The following is a 22,286-nucleotide window of genomic DNA, read 5'->3' on the forward strand; positions in this document are numbered from 1 at the left end:
TTTAAAGCTCTAAACAGTCTATAAATATACTGAAAAGGAGAGGAAAGTACAAATTATAAGCTTAGGAATAAAGCCTGAATTTCAACTCCTTACTTTCCTGAAAGAGTGGGAAAACCTTTAAGGAAAATTGTGGCGTATACTTGGCACTGACCTGAAGACAATACCAAAATTGCAGCCTGACCAACATCTCTACGACAAAATGAAAATTTATAGGTTTAGTTAATTCTGACTCAGCAGTACTTTTCAACCACAGTTTGCAGTGGGGTGAGGGGAAAAGATGAATATAAGTCTGGAAATTTCAAATTTTGAAGGTTAATTAATATGCTTTATTATTGCTTTGATAGATGACTACAGAATTTTGCCACTATTTTTGGGTATAATCACAAAGTAAATTTTAAAAACTGCTGATTGGTCCTAAAATCTTGTCATATATTTATCTAGAATAGTTATAAATTATTAATTACATGTTGACAATCTAATTCTTTTGTGACGGTTTCTAACCCAACTTTAAAGTAGGGAAGAAGTGATTGCTCAGATTCATGATTTTATATTATAGCGGAAGCAGATTTCTATAGAGAGCACAGCCCATGTACACCTTTCATTGTTGGGTACCAACTCTAGTACGTAACAGATCCATACAGCATATGAACAGAAGCTCTGACTTAACACTCTACTAATAATTTACTTAAAATTGTACTAATAATAGAAAACACTTAAAGAAAAAAGGAGTTTATGATATCCAGACAGGGTTAATGAAGACTGCTACTCCACCCCTAAGCCAATGCCTTTATTTCCTCTCCAGCAACACTGATAGCCTGGCATGTATCCTGCAACTTTCTCCATCTTTCAGGGAGTTGTCACTGTTTGTTGAAAAAAGGAGGGGAGGGGCAGGAAGGGACCAGAATGAATATATTTGTTTGTGATTTTTCAATTTGCCAATGCATCCAGTAGTCTTTGATATTCTAAAATCATTTGCTGGGGAGAACTGGGTGTTTAGTGGACCTACAGCAGATCTGATAGAGCTGATGTGCAAAAAGAATCTCATCAAACGAATGATTTTTATCTATTAGGCACTGTATTAAAGGATAACATGATACAGTGACGATTCATATGCTCTTTACACAAAACAAATCAGATTAGCACCATTAGATTACAAAAATGGGATCAAAATTCAGACTAATCTGTTTGAAAAACTATAGTATATCGTCTTCTGTTTTATCTCAATTACTGGTATTATATGTCAATGAAAAATAGGTTTTCTTGATACTATTTTTTGACATAAAATAACGGATAGAACTGTAATGTTTTTCTCTTAAAAAACACTATCCTATACTTAACATATCTTCTATTGCAATTATGAAATAACACACTAAGACAGTGGTAAACTCACCTCTATAATAAAAGAGACAAAGGTCAGAAAGCACGAACCAGCGCTTCTTCCACAGCTTCATGCCAGTGCTGTCCTGCATTCAATCAGCATAACAAAGAACTCTTTTTCATTTCAGGAAATTAAAACCCACTTCTGATGCATTTACTTAAAATAAGCTTTAAAAACGAGGTGTGTTTGATATTGCTACACAGAAATCTTACTCAGAAGCTAATAAAAATTTGGGGTAGTTTTCTAGGGACTTGCATCATATAAAGATATTCCAAAGTACACTTGGTCTCTGAAGAGTAATACAGTCATGTAAAAGGAATACTGTTGAAGCAATCTGATTTGGTTTCACATTTTTAAACAATGTGAAATTCACTCTTCTGGAAACATGTCTGCGAGCCTGAGGATAATGGAACCATGAAGCAGTGAGGGCATTCTGGTAAACCAGATTTAATAAATATGTTAATCGTCAACAAGAGGGAAAATATGTGAGGTGATTTAAAATGACTGCACTAAAGAAACCTCAGCATATAAATACATTTCATAAACACAGTTTTCTTCTTACATATACGGTTTGCGTTTTGCTCATCCGGCAGAAAAGAGTGCCTATTTGGCAGCTCCTTCTAAATAATTTAGTTCATAAAAATACCAAGCTCAAACAAAATTACAATTTTAATAAAATATATCTTCCCACATGTCCCATATGCAAGAAAGCAAGATTGCAAGAAAACAGGAAACACGAACATGAAAAAGATGGAAGGGGAAAGAAAAGAGGCCAGTTTTGATGTTCATCGATTAATATTTTTTTAATTTAGTTCTAATTGTGACCAGTATCTTATGATGACTTTGAACTAAGGAAATTGCATGGATGAAAATCTCTTTTAAGAAAAATATTTGTCCTTAAAAGGGACAGCTATGCCAAAGAAAGGATAAAAAAAAAAATTAAAGGTACATAGTACTTTCAATTTCCTAATTATATTGTCTTTCTTTAGTATTGGCACTTTTTAAAAGATTTTTAAGCAGCTCTGCAAACAAATATTCTCTGTTAGTCACACACTTATTACAAAATAATAACTCATAAAAGAGAAATTGGTTGGTAACACTTTTGCAATACTAAATTAATTAAGGAATCAAGAAATAAGAACAAGAATCATTTTAAATAAAGAGTTCCATAACCTCTATTAGGCTCAATATTGCACTGAACTATTTATGCACATTATGTGGTCTTATTAGAAAGACTAGTTAAAAAATCTTTTAACTTGGATAAGTTTAAATATAAGATGGTTAAAATATAGAAAATGATCTTTAAATAAAAATGAAAACTTGAACCCAAGTTACATATCCAATCAATTCAGTGAGAAATTGGAAAAAATAATTTGGAAATTCTTTGGATTTTTAAGATGGTCCTCTTCCAATACATTAGCTTAGCTGCCACCCATCTTTCAGAGGGAGCAATGTTTAATGAATACTTCTTATCAAATTTGTTATTAATTTTAAGAACACAATAATTAGGTCATCTGAAAACAATCAGCAATATTTGACAGAAAAAATATGCACCACCAATGAATTATTATTTAACTTATTCTGTATCACCTGTATACATGTAGAATCAGAGACAGAATAAAACCAGATAAAGGTCTTAAATGCCAACTATATCACCTCAGTTATCTGGTGGTCATTTAGCTGGAACCTAGCTGCAAACCAGAAATTAAATAAGAAAATAGCAGCCAATATGCAGTCAAAATAGATATGCATCTTTACTAATTCCAACACATATGACAAAGTTCCAAAAAAAAAAAAAAAAAAAAAATTAGTCATCAAGTTTCCCAGACAATAGAACAATATGTAGCCCAACTTATCAGGATGTTAACCATGTTTGGGCAAACAGGAAAACAAGAAAAGAAAAAGAAAGAGAGAAATAAAACAAAAAACAGCATTAAGAAAGAGGCCTTGAGAGCATAGACGCAAAAATCTGGAATAAAATCAGAAAAGTCTTAAATTATGAACAGATTTTTCTATAAATTAAAGTATATAATTATATATTTCTCTAATGCTTTTTAAAAAAAATATATTTTATTGATTTTTTACAGAGAGGAAGGGAGAGAGATAGAGAGCTAGAAACATCGATGAGAAACATCGATCAGCTGCCTCCTGCACATCTCCCACTGGGGATATGTCCGCAACCAAGGTACATGCCCTTGACCGGAATCAAACCTGGGACCTTTCCGCCCGCAGGCCGACGCTTTATCCAGAGCCAAACCGGTTTCGGCTCTAATGCTTTTAAATGAACAGAAAAATGAACAATACCTCTGGATGGGTTTTTTCAGTTTAAAAAATATTTCTGGCCACCAAATTTTAGCATGTTATTCCTAACATTTCATACAGCATATATTTAACTTCAAATCTAGACCTACCTATAACAAACACACAGTCTGTTCTAACCATCATCCTTTTCTTGGCTCATTTGTTCCCCTAACATCCTTAGTGCTAACAGAAGTAAAAGAATCTGGGTGGCTCCTCGACAGGTCCTTCTCCATTTTACATAACTGTCTCAGGAACATTCAACGGGAAAAGTCCCTTTTATTCTGTCCTTTTTCCACATCAAATAGGAAAAAATAAATACCTGTTTATAAAGCCAACCTCGTCTGACCACTGGTGCATTAGGGTTCCTTTTAATTGAATTTGATCTCTTTCCAAAATTATGAACTTTTTTCGAAGCCCGTGAAGTCTAAATAGAAAAAGGCACAAGGTGCTATTAATGATTAGGTGTTTGAGTTTATTTTTCATCCTCACAATTTTAATCTCTTTTCAGATTCCTCTGAAACTTGCAGGACTTAAATCTTTTCAGGTGAATTACTGCAACTCTGCTTTTGCTGGCTTAGTGCTTCCAAGTGTAATAATTCTGCACAAAGACTTCTTCCCCCGGGATATTACAAAAGGATCACAGGTTTTACAATCTTTCCTTTAAAAGATGGACACACAATTTCTAAAAAGGCACTGGGGGTGGCAGTATTTTGTCCTACCTGCTACATAACTTGCATGAACCTTGAATAAAAATTATTAACAAATCTTGAAGAATAAACCAAAAGACAGAACTTTATGCGATATATCTGCATTGAATAGTGTTGTTTTAATTATAGAAAATTAGCAGCAAGTCACAAGAGAAATATTCAGATATAAAACACAAGCAAACAAATTACACATCAAGTCAAAACAAGGCTTAATGTCATAGACAAATCTGAACTTGAATGATACCAGACAGATGGTTTTTACTATAGTCTTAGAAGTACACATAAGGATATACAAACTTTTAAGATACTGCTATGTTTAGCATAACGATTTATTTTGGCATAAATGCTAGTAGAAACCAACAAACATAAAAACAAGAAGCTGAATTTTAATTTCTGTATGAAAGTAAGTAATATCAAATGATTTCTTATTTTCCAACTTAGAATCTTTGGGAAAGCTAGCTTATTTTATTAGAATTTTTCGTTTTACCTAAAGCATGTATTTGTTTTTTTAAATAAATTTTAATTTGCTTTTAATGTTTAAATATAATCTAAAACTCAAATGGTACAAAAAGATATACGAGGACCATTCTACTTCTTTCTCAGCTCTAGACACCAGCACCCAAAGAATCACTGTGTGTGCATCTGTGTCTATCTACCTCAAATAATTGTTTTCATAGATATGAAATATCTCCCCCCCATCAAATGATTTAATATATAATATCTACTTTTCTGTTCATCTATTTCTTGGAGCTCACTATATAAAGAAAATGGCTATTTACATTCTTGTCTATGCTATAAAGCTTTTAAACTTTGTAAATCAGATAAGTGAAAAAAAAAATGGTGTCCTTTTCTGGTTTTAACCGGCATTTTTTCATATTATGAAGGATCTGAGTGCCTTTTTCACATATTTTTAGTAAAAAAAACTATTTCCCCCCCTCCATGAAATTAAATATGTAAGTGATTTTATATATTTGCCCCTTTAAAAACTGGGTTTGTAAGCTTTTCTTATTGATTCATAGCACCTCTTTAATTATAAAGGAATTATTCTTTGTTTCATGGATTGCAGATATGTGCACGCATAACAATTTTCTATGGCAGAATCTCTCAATTTGAGTTCTGAGTTTTATATCATTTTTAGAAAGCCCATTCGCATTCTGAGTTTGTTCTTTTCCTTTTGTTTCTTTAATATTTTTATAGATTTTTAGAGAGAGGGGAAGAGAGGAGGGAGAGAGAAACATCAATGTGAGAGTGAAGCATTGACTGTCTGCCTCCTGCACACCCTCTATCGGGGACTGAACTCAAAACCTGGGCATGTGCTGGGACTTGAAATTAAACCAGCAACCTTTTGGTACATGGGATGACACCCAACCAACTGAGCCACTGGCCAGGACCTTTCTCTCTTTCTTGTTTCTCTCTCTCTCAACAAAACAAACAAATTTTTCATTGTTTTCTGTACTGCTTTTATAGTTTTAACATTTCAATACCTGACCTACTTGGAAAATTTTTGGTGTAAAGTACGAGGCACAGAGCCAACTTTCTTTCTAGACGATGACTTGGTGGACCCTAATCCACCTATAATTTTTCTAGATTTTAATTAAAATTATTAATTAAGCATTATAATACTCAGTTATCTTACTAGCATTTTATATTATACTAGAGGCCCAGTGCACAAAAATTTGTGCACTCGGGGGGGAAGGGGGGGTCCCTCAGCCCGGCCTGTGCCCTCTTGCAGTCTGGGACCCCTCGGGAGATAACGACCTGCTGGCTTAGGCCTGCTCCCAGGTGGCAGAGGGCATGCCCAATCCCTAGGTGCAGCCCCTGGTCGGGCTCAGAGCAGGGCTGATTGGGGAGTTGTGATGCCACCCTCAGTCACGCTCAGGGTAGGGCTGATTGGGGGGTTGGAGCACCGCCCCCTGTCACACTCAAGGCAGGGTCAATGGGGTGGTTGCAGCACCAACCCCTGTGATGCACAGAGCAGGGCCAATCAGGGGGTTGGGGCGCTGCCCCCTGTCACACTCAAGGCAGGGCCAATCAGGGGGTTGGGGCACTGCCCCCCCCCCCCCGTCACGCACAGAGCAGGGCCCATCAGGGGGTTGGGGAGCTCCCCCCTCTCATGCACAGAGTAGGGCCGATAGGGGAGTTAGGGCACCGCCCCCTGTCACACTCAGGGCAGGGCCGATGGGGAGCTTATGGCTCTACCCCGTCACACACAGAGCAGGGCCGATCAGGGGGTTGGGACGCCACACCCTGTCACACACAGAGCCGCAGGGCGATCAGGGGGTTTGGGCGCTGCACCCTGTCATGCTGATCTGGTGCCAGGAGGCCTCGCTGCTCCACTGATCCCGGTGCTGGGAGGCATATTACCCTTTTACTATATAGGATAGAGGCCTGGGGGCCGGCTGGTTTGCCCTGAAGGGTGTCCTGGATCAGGGTGGGGGTCCCCACTGGGGTGCCTGGCCAGCCTGGGTGAGGGGATGATGGCTGTTTGCAGCTGGTCACACCCCCTTCAGGGTGGGGGTCCCCACTGGGGTGCCTGGCCAGTCTGGGTGAGGGGCTGAGGGCTGCTTTCAGGCTGGCGGTTTTGACTGAAGCTCCCAACCGCTCCTTTTTTTCTTTTTTTTTTTTTTTCTTCTGGGCCAGCTTTAGCTCTGGCTCTAGCTCTGAGGCTTCTGCTGCTGGTTTGTTTGCCGTTCTGTAATCGAAACAATGTATAACTTCAGCTCTGAGATCCCGGGCCTATATTTGTTAGAATGTTTCAAACTGCCAACTCAGAGGCCTGCAAGGCAGGCGGGGAACGTTGCAGTCTGCAGTCACTGGAGCAAGCAAGCCTCATGTTCGCTTCCAGCTGCCTGGCTGCCGGCCACCATCTTGGCTGACAGTTAATTTGCATAAGGACATGCTGATTAGCCAATGGGAAGGGTAGCGGTCGTACGCCAATTACCATTTTTCTCTTTTATTAGTGTAGACTAGTGGCCTGGTGCACGAAATTTGTGCGCAGGTGGGGGGGCATCCCTCAGCCCGGCCTGCACCCTTTCCAATCTGGGACCCCTCTCGCAATTCGGGGCCGCTGACTCCTAACCGCTCACCTGCCTGCCTGCCTGATTGCCCCTAACCACTCTGCCTGCTGGTCTGCTCACCCCCAACTGACCCCCACTGATGGCCTGCTCACCCCCAACTGACCCGCCCCCTGCTGGCTTGCTCACCCCGAACTATCCCCCTGCCGGCCTGATCACCCCCAATGCCAGCCCCCCTGCCACTGGCCTGATCACCCACAAGTGCCCTCCCCTCTTGGCCCCTAACTGCCTCTACCTCGGCCCCACCACCATGGCTTGGTCCAGAAGATTGTCTGGAAGGTCTCCCAGTCTAATGAGCATATTACCCTTTTATTAGTATGGATAGAGGCCTGGTGCACGGGTGGGGGCCGGCTGGTTTGCCCTGAAGGGTGTCCCGGATCAGGGTGGGTGTTCCCCTGGAGGGCAGGGCGGCCTGGGCGAGGGGCCTGTGCTGCTTTGCAGGCCAGCCATGTATGCCCCCATTGGAGTGGAGGTCCCCACTGGGGATGGTGCCGGTCTGGGTGAGGGGCTGGGGCAGTTTGTAGGCCAGCCACACCCCCTGCAGGGTGGGGGTCCCCGCTGGGGTGCCTGGCCAGCCTGGGTGAGGGGCTGATGGCTGTTTGCAGGCTGGCCATGCCCCCCAACGGGGACCCTCACTCCATGGGGGTGTGGTCAGCCTGGGTGAGGGGGCTGAGGGCCGTGTGCAGGCTCCTCCCTCGGCGGCCGGCCCGGGCGACCCAAGCCTCCCGCGCGCTCAGGCTGGCTCCACGGTGGCCGCCCACAGGTCCCTCCTTTGGTGGCTGGCCAGGGCGGGCGGGAAGCTTGGCTTCCTCCGTCGCTGGGGGTGACCCAAGCCTCCTGCCCGCTCCGGCTGGCTCCTGCCATCATCTTTGTTCCACTAATTTGCATACTCACTCTTGATTGGCTGGTGGGCGTCGCAAAGTAACGGTCAATTTACACATTTCTCTTTTATTAGTGTAGACAAGAATTACAAATTATTTACGTTTTTAAAGAGTGTGAGACTGTTCACTCCAGGCATACTTAATAGGAATTTCTGGCCATTATATTGATCTTTACCTTTAAATTTTAAGTTGATTCAATAAATTGCTATTCTTTCACACAAACATCCATTACATTTGTTAAAATTATTCAAAATCTGAACCCTGTAATATTTTTTAAAATGTAACTCATTGCATTATTAAAACATAATCTTATTACTTTATATTCCAAGCCATTGGTTATGTGAATTACTGCGAAATTAGATTCATGTAATAATAAAAATGAAATGATTATTCTGTAAAATCTACTGAGAGTCATAGTAAGATACTGACTACCAATTATACCAGCTATCAATAATTAACAGTAAGCAAAATAACTTACTCTTCCTACAGGGCTCATTGGATATACTGCGTAATCTGAAGTCATGTTATAGCTAGAAGCTTCGTTTGTCATACTTATAGATCGTTCCTTCTTGTCTTCAGATGTCATAGCTGGAACAGTCCTGAAAATATATGTCAGAATGCTAGAACTTGCTGAGTATTTAAACTGCTTTACAATAAAGCTTACCTAGAGTTAACAATGCTGGAGTCCTACTTTCTCAAAAAAGGTGGATACTAGGTAGAGCTTAATAAGCTCTAGGCAGTGTTTCTCAACCTTCCTAATGCAGCGACCCTTTAATACAGTTCCTCATGTTGTGGTGACCCCCAACCATAAAATTATTTTTGTTGCTACTTCATAGCTGTAATTTTGCTACTGTTATGAATCGTAATGTAAATATCTGATATGCAGGATGTATTTTCATTGTTCGCGACCCACAGGTTGAGAACTGCTGCCAAGAGTCAGAACTTAATGTTTACAACTACTTTACATATAATACTTCTCCTAATCACCACGCAAGTAAATATGTTTATTTTAATAAGCATTATTCGATACTCTACTTGGTCATCTAATTGGAAATTTAAAAATTTAGTTACAAGATTAGCTGTTCAATATTGAAAACAATAACAGCGATATCAATAACTAATATTTGTGAATAGATTCCTAGTATAAGATATTTCCACACATATTTCATTTGATGCTTATAAAAAATCCTGAGAAATGGTAATTACCACTATCTCTGATTTAATGATGAGAAAACTGAGCTCAAATCAGTTTAACAGTCTGACCAAGTTTACAGTTTCTGACCTTACACCTTGAGCTCTTGAAATACCTCTTTTTGAACAACTGGAAAAACATCTTTTGAAATTATATTCCTTATAAAAACGTTTTTTGGTAATGTTTCTATACCACATACAATAAACAGATGTCATTCTGTTATTATACTTGACTGCACATATCCAGATAAGAAAACTGTTAAATTGTACTGCATTAAGTAAAATATGGGTAACAGCAATCTCAATGCTAATGCCATTTTGAACAGAGGCATTCCACGAAAATCTTTACTTACTGTTCATTCACTACAAAAATACAATTGTCCTGTGATGGTTGTCCTGTGACTGGGTGTTTACAGGTCACTTTCCTTTCATTATGGCTGAAAGAAAAGAGAAACAGAGAAAATGTATATATGTACTTTCGTTATCACAAACATTTTTCCAATATTCTTATAGCAAAATAACCACTTCTATATTAAAACACTGAAGTTAGTGAATAAAACAAGATGAAATTCAAACCCATAGCTGTTGAAATATACCTTTTTTACTATCCACTGTGTGTACACATGTAAATGCTAACTTACAGTTTTACAATACAGGTAAGCTCAACCCTCCAGTCTGTCCTCAATTCTTTCTTCCCACTATTTTATACATAAAGTAGATTTGTTTCCACGGTCACTGAATGTTACATTTGATAGGTAGGCCGCAAAAGTACGTACTAGTATCTACCCACCCCTATTACTTTGTGTCTCAATTTAAGCACTTAATGCTAAAATTCACATTTTGGGGAAAAATTAACAGTACTACTATAAGGGCACCAGCACATTAACAAATAGACAGTACCATCTGAAGAGCAGTAACTTATGGTGTTTTTGCTTTACAAAAGAATTGCTATATAAATAATGTAATGGGATTGCTTTTTGTGATACTTGAGGAAGATATGCTATAGAACGGTGGAATCTGAAGGAGAAAATAAAAACCCTAAATAAAACGTGAAAACAGAAACAAAGAAAAATCTACGTGTTCTCTGTGCTGAAAAAAAAGTTTGCTTTGAATGAAAGGGATGACATCACTTCTCACCCTTTTGGCTAAGATCAAGTGAATTAAAGAGTGACTATTTTTTTTGGAGAGTAAGACCTTTGCAAAAGAAATACTGTTCTTTCAAGGTTGAGTGATAAGATTAGGTCTTCTACTATCTTCTTGAAATGAGAGTAGAAAATATCCCCAACTATTTATCTAGCTAAGCCAAAGATATTAGATGCCCAAAGTAATATGCAATATACATTGACATAGAAGACATATCATCATGTTGAAATTAACATTTTTTCCATTGGGTTTTATCCATGAAACAACCTAACATTGGTATGTTTTAACTTAGAAGATTTACTTTCATTATGAAGAAAATTTTCAAAATGTTATATTGAATACTGCTTTTAAATCTTCAAAGATTATTACATGTGCGCTGAATTTTGGGAACTCTACAACCACAAGCCACAAACTTTCTGGCAAACTTTAGATACTTAAGTTCCTTTTCCAAATCCTAACTGCCATTAATATTTTACTGGTAACTCAGTACTTGAAACTCTAGACATTAAATAAAACTAAAACCATACAGAAGAAAAAGTACAGATACAGTTTTTAAAAAATTACACACTGACTGTTGCCATAGTAGAATGATTGGTAGACTATAATGAGTTTCTATTATTTCTTCAGTGAATTGGTCTACTAAGCACATGTTACTATATCAGTTTTATTTATTTTTTTTTGTGGTGGTTTGTCTTTATACAAACATACCCAATAAGTGTGAAGATTTAGTGGGTTTTAGCTATTTATTTGGGTGGTATTTTTATTACATAAAAAATAAGCAAGTGCCTCTCTTACCTATTGATTTTAAAAAAGTACCATAGTGGAAATAAATTTATGTAATAAGCAATAAATTGGTAACAAAAACAAAGAAAGTATAGCCTCTGGAAATAATTGGAAAATACTGAAGTACTCAAATGTGATGACCATTATGAATGTGTCAAAGTATGTAAATTATGATATTTAAACAGTATAAAACACATGGGAAGAAGAGGGAAAAGTAACCTGTGACAGGGATTAGATTCTCTAATAAAGAAAAATGGAGAATAGCTATTTTTTCCTTAAAGCTTCTCCTTGGGAACGGGCATTAAAGAGCTAGAGTTGGCTCAGTGATAGAACAGAAATATGAAAATTCTTTGTATTAAAAACCAATACTGTACAAAGAAAACAAACCCCCCCCCCCTACATATTGCATCATTCCCCCATGCTAAGTCATATTACGTGGGAGGGATACAGTAGACTCTAATCCTAATATTCTAGAGGCTCTAAATTATAACAATATGGCTCTGCAGCAATTATTGGGCTAAGAGACTACAATGACTTCCTGAACACTAAATAGATTTAAGTAACCATTAGACAAGGTGTAGGACAATGAAGAAATTTAAATAAAGAATGAGTAAAATGGAGCCCAAACAGTCTCTTCCCTAAAAGTGGGCACTATTTCAATTAAATTGACATTTTTATCATCTCATCTTAAAGTAAAATTAAATAAAAATCTTAATATTCCATCTTAGTTAAAAGACCAGTGACTAAAACCAACATCAAATATGAATATTTTTACATTCTTCTTCTACTACTTAATGTTCTTGTATTAAATTAACATAATTCATATAAAATCTCTAAGAACACTCTGAGGTCTTTTATTGTTTTTAATAAACGAAATAATCTTTCCTAATATATTTACCTAATTGCTAAAACATAGTAAACAAAGAAGCTTTCTGAAATGTTTACTCATTTGTTCTGACTTATACAATATTCCTAAAATCTGGCTCTTGGTTACTAATTAAAATGAACACACACACACACACACACACACACACACACACACATGTAGTGCATTTTCTAAAATGTTAAATCCCAAAAATCTGTACAATGATATATTTTAAGTAATAGTCAAGATTACTAGAGGTTTCTATAAAATTCAAAATCAGAAGAACAAAATTTTACAGGCAATTAGAATAAAAAATTTGCCATCTCCTGTAAAACATACCTACTAAATAGAAAAACAAGAGTAAACAGAAAAACCAGAGTAAGATTTTCTAATCATTTTATCAAAATTTAATTAAAATAAGTAAATAAAATGTACGACATAGCACAAGATCAATTCCAGTCCTCACTGTAAAAACGTGGTAATTTCCCACTACCTGACAGGACTGTCCATCCTCATTGCTTTTAAGCAAATGTATTTTATATATATTTTTAGATATTTAAAAATTTAATTAAAAATACTTTTAAATTTGAAAACCATTCCTTCTTATTATAATGGCATTTACACTTTATTTCTATAGTACGTTGCATTTTTACGTACAATACCAAAGTATAAACATAATTTCTAAATCATTCACAGAAACTAAAAATGAGTTAAATACTGACAGCCAATAAAAAAAAAAATCAATGTAAATAAAATCCAAGTGAGTCTGTGGAAAAAAATCTCCCCCCCCACCCCCCCCAAAAAGGGCACCTGTTAGCCCTGACCAGTTTGGCTCAGTGGATAGAGCGTCGGCCTGAAGACCAAAGGGTCCCAGGTTCGATTTCGGTCAAGGGCATGTACCTCGGTAGTGGGCATATCCCCAGTAGGGGGTGTGCAGGAGGCAGCTGATCGATGTTTCTCTCTCATTGATGTTTCTAACTCTCTATCCCTCTCCCTTCCTCTCTGTAAAAAAAATCCATAACAAATATTAAAAAAAAGGCACCTGTTAATGTAGAAAAGTTTTTTTTAACACCTAATACGCTACCTCTTTAATATGTATAGCAACAGGGCCCTGAGAGAGTTGGCTGGCCCACTATTACTGGTAAGTACCCAGTCATGACCACTGTCCCTGCACAAAGGAGGAGTGGCTGCCTGCTCAGGACCATGAGGGCCGGCAGGGAACACAATGAATGATTCCCGGCCTTTCCTCAATTCAACCAACGTGTGTCGCCTCCATTATTTACAAAGCATATGTTTTCCATCAGCCTAAACTTGCCATCCTTTTTGTAGTTACAAGCTTGGTTGTTGTAGGTGTTTTTTGAAGGGCCTCAAAATTCAGATCAGGAGTACCACCAGTTTCACTCTAATACTTGTGCAGCAGTGTGTTCCAGTGTGATTCATCTACTAGGGAACAATCTGAGCATCACATAAATTCCTAATTTGTTTGTGCATGAACCTGTCCGTGGGCAACTCCAGGAGACTGCAGAAAACTGCACCCCAACAGAATTCCAGCCACATGGGTGCACACACATCACACAGCTGCACAACTTCAACCATTTGCCAGCGACTTGAGGTCACTGCCTGTTTTACGAAGCACACTCATCCACACGTGATAACACCTTTCTGGCTAATTCCATGCATCCCTACTTCCAACACTTCCCAATAACTCACAAGCTGAAGCCCTGGCCATGTCCATTTCCACAAGCAAACTACAGGTCTTTTTCAAGGCGAAGTGTAATTGCAGTGTTTTTGTATTTCCTATCCATTTAGCGTGTGTGAAACGGTGCAACCACTTTTATTAGGTTCCTGTGTTTATTTGTATGTGTGACTAATGAACTTTTTGAGTGGTATGCTCTGAAACCCATTTTTAACAGGAGCCCATGCTTTTCATTGCCCAATTTTGCACAGTGGGGTGATTTTTAGGAACATATGTGTTGTGTTATAGCAAAACTGACTGTGCTACTATGCTAAGAAGTAACATACCTCTCTATGCTATTAGAAAATACATTTGAGGCTTTGCTAGACAAGGTGTCAGATTTAAAATCCTTGCCAGGGATTTTTACGCTTCATAAATGAAAAGGAAACACTGGAAGATACGGTTTTACATAAATTTGTGTTCCCAGAGGAATATGTACTTACAAAGAAGGTATGAAACTCAGGTCTTGATAATAAAACATACACGGTCACAGAACAAACTAATTCCCATCTTGTCTCTGAACTCACTGTGACACACCAAGAAGTCCAAACTTTTCTAAATATAACCCTAGGTGTTCAGCTATTTTTCCTTCCAGACATCTGTCTGTCAGGGAAATTTTAATACATAGGTTTAGATCCGTAGTTCCCAACTAGGAGTGATTTCATCTCTCAGGAGGCACTTGGAAATATCTGGCAATAGTGCCGAATGTCACAACTGGGAAGTTACTACTGGTATAACGGGTAGAAGCCAGGGAGCTGCTAACCACCTTACAATGAACAGGGAAGTTTTCGACATGAAAGAAGTAGCCACGTCGAAATAGGGCTGATGCTGGGAAACCCTGCACCAGGCTTTCACAGCCCTCTAATGATGAACTGTAATGAGTAAGCCACCTGCATTATTTCTCTAGAGACAACAGAGGCTGCAGGAAATAATGGCAGTTGAGAGTACAGGTTCTGGAGTCAGATCTTGGCACCTCCACTTACTAGCTATGTGGTGATCTTAGGCAAGTTACTTTATCTCTCTATACCTCAATTTCCTCAATTTAATAACCAACAACCTGTATCCTAGCTACTGTTAAGATTTTCAGAACTGCCCTAGGTACTGGAGATAGTAGTGAACAAAACAAACAAAATTCCTTGCCCCCACTTTCTAGTGCAGATATTCATGAGGATTTAGAGTGAACGGTATAAACGTGCCCTGGAACACAAGTTCTCGATTATTATTTACTTTTATTATCAACTACAGGACAATCATCTTATGTCGCTGTCATTAGATTACTGCTCGTTAACTGTTTAAAGCAGTTTAAATTAGCACTTGCCCAAGTAATTGTTGAAAACTCATGCTATTCCACTCTACTCATTATATACAGGAAAAGAATAAAGATGTGGTCTCTCTTGGTTTTCATGCTTCTGGTAAAAATACCTGCCCCTAATATGTCAAAAGGATAAAGAAAAGTAATCCATATATACAGAAGCCTAAGTAATCGAACGACAGAACAACTCGTCGACCTGCTGCTATGACGTGCACTGACCACCAGGGGGCAGACGCTCAACGCAGGAGCTGCCCTCTGGTGGTCAGTGTGCTCCCACAGTGGGAGCACCACTCAGCTGACTGACCTGTCCCGGTAGCCCACCAGCCCAGCGGCAGCCACTCATTCCCTCAGTAGTCCTGCAGGTCCAATCTCTGGAGAATGGGCCAGGCACCGACAGGCTTGCGCCGCCTGCACGATCCCTCGGGCACCACGGCCATTACCCCTCCCTAGACGCTCCGCAAGGAAGAAATGATATAAAAGCGGCTGCCAGGTGACTCCCGACAACCCCTGTGAACGTCAGCAGGATGGATCTGGATCCTGGGCCGGCAAGGGCATCCCACCATCCCGCCCAGAGGGCCGATCGCTTTTTAGCCTCCCATCATCCCCCTCAGGACGGGCACCAGACGCAGGGCTCATGGTTGGCAAGCGCTGCTGTGGCAGCGCAAGCCTCTCCCAATCGGGACTGACTGGGCGTCCTGACATTTGGAAATATCTGGCAATAGTTCTGAATGTCACAACTGGGAAGGCGCAGCATGGCTGGGATGAGCGGGAGTGGCAGGCGGCGCTGGACTGCTGGTTTCGGTCCAGTCCCCGCAGGCCACGCCGAGGGACCCCACCCGTGCACGAATTTGTGCACCGGGCCTCTAGTTCCCATATAAAAGCTCCAGAGGGATCATGTTTTTATGCTAGCAAAGGCAGTACGTGAGCAGGTTCTTAAATAGTGACAACACTTAAAAAAAAGGACTCAGCTCTTCCAGGGAGTTCAGGTCTGAAGGAAATAGGTCATATTCACTAGTTCAATCTGAGGATCATGCCGTAGCAAAGGCCCAGGTACCGGGTGTACCAGTTAATAATGTGGACTTTTTTCAATACTGGTAAAAGGATGAAATCAATGCCAGTTTTAGAAAAGACATCAAGAAATTGACAAACAGCAACACAAACTGCTTGCTCTTTGGCATTATGCCCTCTTCACTATTTACTCCCAGACATTTAATCATTTACTCTAACTAGAAGATCAAAGGAAAGACCTGCTTATTTAAAGCCTCTATGGAACTATTTCATTCAATTATAATTTGGTTTTAAAGGATCTTAAGATGAATAAATCAGTTGTGTATAAGCTGGTATATATATTTCTATCAAAATGCATGCACAACAAATTAAAAAGGACATGTTTATCAGCGAGAGAAGTTCATTAGTCTACCCAATGGCTTTTCAAATTGTGTATGTGTGTGAATCAAACAATAAATCACATAGGTAACTACCGAAAAGCAAGGCTAAGCTGTGCTACTTTTAAGCAGTTCTGAGCTTTCTGGGAGCCTACATAAAAAGGGAAAGCTGATCAACTACAGAGTTCCTATAACCTATTTATGGAAACAGCAAGTTACTGCAATTCTAGTAGCAGGTGCTTTTATATAACAAATAAATTGCATGGCAGCGCTCTGAAGCTAGGGGAGGCCAGTATTTGTGTGCCTTCCAGGGTCACTGGAGTGAGACAACCTTTTGTTATTGTTCAGTCCACATCCAGCCTTCCCTCAGCAGAAGGCTTATAGAGGAGAATGACAATGACATCTCTATAGAAAGGAAAGACCCCGCCCCCAATAGGTGCATAAAATGCACACAATGCACATTTCAAATATAAACCCCAATAAAATGATGAGAGGAAAAAGCACTTGCTCAATAATATATGGTGTTTCAAATTTCTAGTAAAATGATAAAAGTCAGTGATACTTAAGTAACTATTTCATTCTTAAGTGTTCTTTCAAACTACTCTAAGGAAAAAAAAATGAAAGTATTCAATACAATTAACAATGGGCTGACTTATAATATGTGGTTTAAAAACTCCTGCTATCCAACAATAGGCCAAAAACTATGCAACCTTTATTCAGTGCAAGAAACCGTAAGTCATATAGGTAATATACCCTATAAGAAGTTCTTTAAAACATTAAGATTTATATAATTTTTGCAAAAATAAGTACGGTACTGAGTAGTAGATCAGAAAATCACAATGAAAAAATGAGAGCAATGCTATACCGATTAGTACACCTCATATTCTTTGAAACAAGTAGAGAAAGGAGCTACGCCTGATTTAAAAAATAACAACGTTACGACTTCAAGGAGATATGATTATTTATAAGCATGTAATATAGTAGCACTGATTGGCCTGTCTTATTTAGCTAGGCACCCTCACAGTCGTCACAAACTGGCTGCTTCAGTCTAAAATATCATGGGCAGACTACAGGATCCGAGGGCGAAATGAAAAGTTTCTCTTTACATATACATTTTCAAAAAAGTTTCCCCAAATCTCCCTGGCCATCTTTTCCTAGAATGTCACTAGCCAGATGTATGAGTCTATGCCTAATCAAATCAACGGTAAGTGAACTTACGTCAATCAAGAGTCTCAACTTTGCCTGCTGCCCTCCTAGAGGAGCGTGAATAAAATAAGTTTCTATTATACCAGCAAGAAAAAGTTGGGAAGGGACAGGCTCGTCGCAAAGGAAACACTTCATTTTTCTTAGGGAAGGCAACTCACATATGTTCCAAGAAAACACTTACACTAGAATATTCAAAACTAGATTTCGCCGTTCTACCTGGTAAAAGAAAAAAAATGGGCTTATAAATTTTTTCCTTTGAGAAGCTTTGGAAAGGTAAAAAGGGCGATTTTACAGAAAGTCCAAGAACTCTTGAGGTTTTATTTCCACTCTTCAGAAAATGTTTTAAAAAAATGTTTTGGCCAATCAATAACTATGTCCTGGCAACTTCTTATCAATTCTCTCCTGTGAGAGTACTTGTATTTGTGCGTGCGTGTGTGTGTGTGTGTGTGTGTGTGTGTGTATTAAAAAACACCTTTATTTTAGGGGTAACTTCAGTTACTGTTTTGCTACAAAATTCATTCTCTTTTCTAATTTAAGAAATAAATACTGAAATTGCTATTAATGTATTGTCAATAAGAACCAATATAATTCTTCTGAGTGGTATGTTAGACAAAGCAAGCTTTATTAGGTAGTGTTTTTTATGTGCAACCATAGCAATGAGGTTGAAAATTTATCCACTATGCATAAAAAAAATACGTATTTTACAAACTCTGTCTGTCCCACAGAAGAAATTGTGGTTGCCTCTTATTAAACTCAGATGCAAACCATTTGCATGCTTTGCTCTGAATCATGTATTTCTCATGAGAAAGAAAGAGAACTTAATTTAGTAAAAGAAACATAGGATATCATAGTGGTTTGGCAATTCTTCTGGCAACCCTGGGAATGAAGCCAGTATCATGACTTGGACTTCTCCAAGGACCCAACCCATAAAAGCAGCCATATCCACAATGTTGTCAGGTTGGAACAAGGCAAAAGAGATGTGGCACTATGGAAGCTATTGTATTTCTCAAATTTAGGTAGGAAATTATAGAGCCAACAGTTCACATGTGTAGTTACAACTCTTGATTTCAGTACCCTCACACTAAAACCAAAAAGAGTATTGTACATTCTCAGTTTAGACTTGGTTTTATTATACTCTCAGTCAATTATACTCTCCAGCTTGTTTTAAAGTTGAATAGCTTTTATCAACTGAAATCATAAAGCCTTATCACTTCGAGACTCAAACAGTCTCAAATTAGGTAAAAAACAAACAAACAAAAACCAACAACACAAAAAGCCGTATTTGTAGCAGTGACTTAGTTATTAAATCAGTTATCTCATTTATTAAATCAACTGGCTTTATGGTAGTCCAAGTAATTCTAAAAAAATGTTTTTATTGATTTTTAGAAAGAAAGGGAGAGGGAGGGAGACAGAGAGAGAGAGAGAGAGAGAGAGAGAGAGAGAAACATAAATGATGAGAGAGAATCATTGATCAGCTGCCTCCTACAAGCCCCACACTGGAGACGGAGCCCGCAACCCAGGCATGTGCCCTGACTGGAAATTGAACTGTGACCTCTTAGTTCATAGGTCAACACTCAACCACTGAGCCACACCAGTTGGACCAAGTAACTTTTAATAATACCGTTAAATGTAAAATTCATTAATGTTGTATACAGATAACTATTTTCATTTTTTAATAAAAAGGAGAAAACTGTTATGCTGAAATCTGACGACCACAATGACCATTCTTGCAAGTTATTTTTAAACTGAAAATATGATAGCATGAAAAATTGTGCCGACAATTAAAGGCAATGTTTTAAGAACAAAAGAAAAACACTAAGAGAGCCCTGCCTTTTTTGAGAAACTGAATTCTTGAGCCTTGGTTATGTGAAGAAGCAACAACCAAGTTAGAAATCTACAAGATTGTAATTTTTTTTTTTTTTTTTGCAAAACATGAAAAGTGCATATGTCCTTTCCCCGCACTTAGTTCTAAATGCCACTTGCCTTTAACTTAGAATTAACTGCTTCCAGACATCCTGCCCAAACCTCAGTGACTCATTTATCCACCATCTACAAATTCTCCTTAAGGTCTTAACCCATTATCTTCTACCCTCTCACCTCTCATCATTTAGAAAATGGATCATCTCAGATTTCCTGAGGGAAACTCAGGTGGGAGCACCTCACTGATGGAGCCTCCCTCCCAGCATTCAATTCTAAAATCATCACCTTAATAATTACCACTTGGGCATCACTCCCCGTGCTGCTCACACACTCAGTTGTGTCACACACTGTACTTGAAACTTGACAATCAACTCTCATACAGACCCTTTGAGGCATTCCTATCTTCGCTTTACACATGGGTACGCTGGGCTCACAGCATTGACAACTTTGTCCAAGGCCTGAGCTGCATCCTTTTCTGATCCTCACCTTTCAAATGCTGCCCCTTCCCTGACCCTCATCACAGCCAACAAGACTTTTCGGTTCTGCCCTACATCTTCTCCCATTTTCTGCTCAGTGGTAAAACAAAACAAAACACCAAGCTTTCCTCAGAGGCCCTTCCCTTCTTCCACGGACCGTGAACATGAGCCTCCCTTGCTGAGCCTCTCCCCTCCTCCTCCCATGTCACTGCCAAGCATCACCCCACGTCTACGTCTATCTGAAGGACGGCAATGAAACCTTTCCTGATTCTAATTCCGTTTTAAATCCACTATCTCTTTTCTATCTTCCTGTTCTCTACGGCTTCTCAATCATCTTCCACTCTTCGCTGCTCAGACAAAATTATCACAACATATTTACCAATGGTACTTCTCATCTCCCGGATTATAGGTACAAACAATTTAAGTACAAATAACAACAAATGTAAAGCATGGGTTTTATAAAAGCACCCAACAGAAACTGAAAATATTGCTTTTCCCAGCAGGAAAATATCAATTTGAGGTGATGTTCCAAGTCCAAAGCCGAAAGCATTATTTCAGACTAGAAACAATACAGATAGAAAATAAAAATGTCAAAATATGAGGCTCATATACAAATTTATCTGTTTTAGTTTTTGGTTATTTATAGATAATTTCTAAATCTCATGAAAAAAAACACAACACCACCTTCTTAAACAAAATCAACATACACATTTAGAATCTAAAAAACTAAACACTTGATAATAGATTTTAAATAATTTTTGGAAGTAACATAAGAAAAATTCAGTTAACACCATGCTAGCTACGAACAAAAATGTAACTATCATAACTGTTATCCACCTGAGTGTTAGGCTTTGAGTAACAATAGACTTATGCATACAAAGTTTGTAATGTAAGTTTTGAATCAATGCATTTGCTCCACTCCTGTCATTTCAATTTCAAAATGATATAAATTTTTTTTTAACTCTGAAAAGGTCCTAATGCTAATGCACTTATGTGACGCACACAGCACTAAGTTAAGGCTCAGTTTAGCCAGCAAATAATTACCCCCAAGCACTGAGAAATTCCTCACTTACAGAAAAGGCACGAGTGAGACAGAACTCTGACCCCGAATAGCAGGGTCAGACCCAGTTTCTATAGCAAAGACACAGCGAGCAGAGCCAGCAATGAAATCCAATGTCCACGGCAGTACACGGTGAAGGCAGTATTGTACCCCAGAGACACATTGCCTAGCCGAGTACGAGACCATGGCGTGCTGTTACTTGGTTAGGTAACTAAGAGGTTTTCACCAGCACAGTGAAGATGAATCCTTGTAATACAAAGATCAAGATATTCTCCTCATTTATTTTATTTGCTTCATCAAATCATTTATTTATGCTCACATATTTACTAAGCAGCTAATATACACAAGGTTTTGTGCTGTCCGCCACTAGGAAACAAAAATACAGTTCAAGACTATATGCAGCTTAAAGAACACTACTTCATCTGAATTTATTAACCTAAATTCCAAACTTAAAGAATAAATAGCACAATTATACTTCCCCATCCGGCTTCAGGGTTGGTGGGAAGGGTTCCTCAAAGCATACTTTATTCACCAGAAAACAGACAAGCACTTTATCCTGGACTGCCTTAGTCCTGAGTAAAACCTTTATGTCAATTTCAGGTTATTCCCCCTGCAGCTCAGCTCATCCCCTTGTTTTTTGTTTGTTTTGTTTTGTTTTGCCAGATTTAATTTCCTGTCCATACAAAAAAGTTTTAAGTAGCTTCTCCTCACTTGAACTTTACTGGTTTTTAGGCCAGTGACTTCTGATGCCATAATGTCTCAAAAACATCCTTGTTTAAAATGTTCAGTGATGTATTCCAACTCATCATTACTATGTAACTTACTAAGTTTAAAATATAAGCTATTTTAAAACCATGATAAAATATTTT

At 38.5% G+C, this 22,286-nt stretch overlaps 1 protein-coding gene across 15 annotated transcripts in view; it reads right to left on the reverse strand.

Annotated features, from left to right (window-relative positions):
• The window catches only part of PLEKHA5 (pleckstrin homology domain containing A5), a 218,561-nt gene that overhangs the window by 83,951 nt on the left and 112,324 nt on the right, over positions 1–22,286 (reverse strand). For all 15 annotated transcript variants that reach the window (XM_070410612.1, XM_070410610.1, XM_070410613.1 and 12 more), the window contains 4 exons: positions 9,886–9,969; positions 8,820–8,940; positions 3,999–4,103; positions 1,391–1,463 (listed from right to left, as the gene is read on the reverse strand). In XM_070410612.1, coding sequence (XP_070266713.1) covers positions 1,391–1,463; positions 3,999–4,103; positions 8,820–8,940; positions 9,886–9,969 — 383 coding nt within the window. The remainder of the gene's footprint in view (positions 1–1,390; positions 1,464–3,998; positions 4,104–8,819; positions 8,941–9,885; positions 9,970–22,286) is intronic.

This window comes from Myotis yumanensis, unplaced genomic scaffold (assembly GCF_028538775.1).
Source record: "Myotis yumanensis isolate MYYU_CA2020_CCGP unplaced genomic scaffold, mMyoYum1.0.hap1 SCAF_3, whole genome shotgun sequence".
Lineage (NCBI taxonomy): Eukaryota > Metazoa > Chordata > Mammalia > Chiroptera > Vespertilionidae > Myotis > Myotis yumanensis.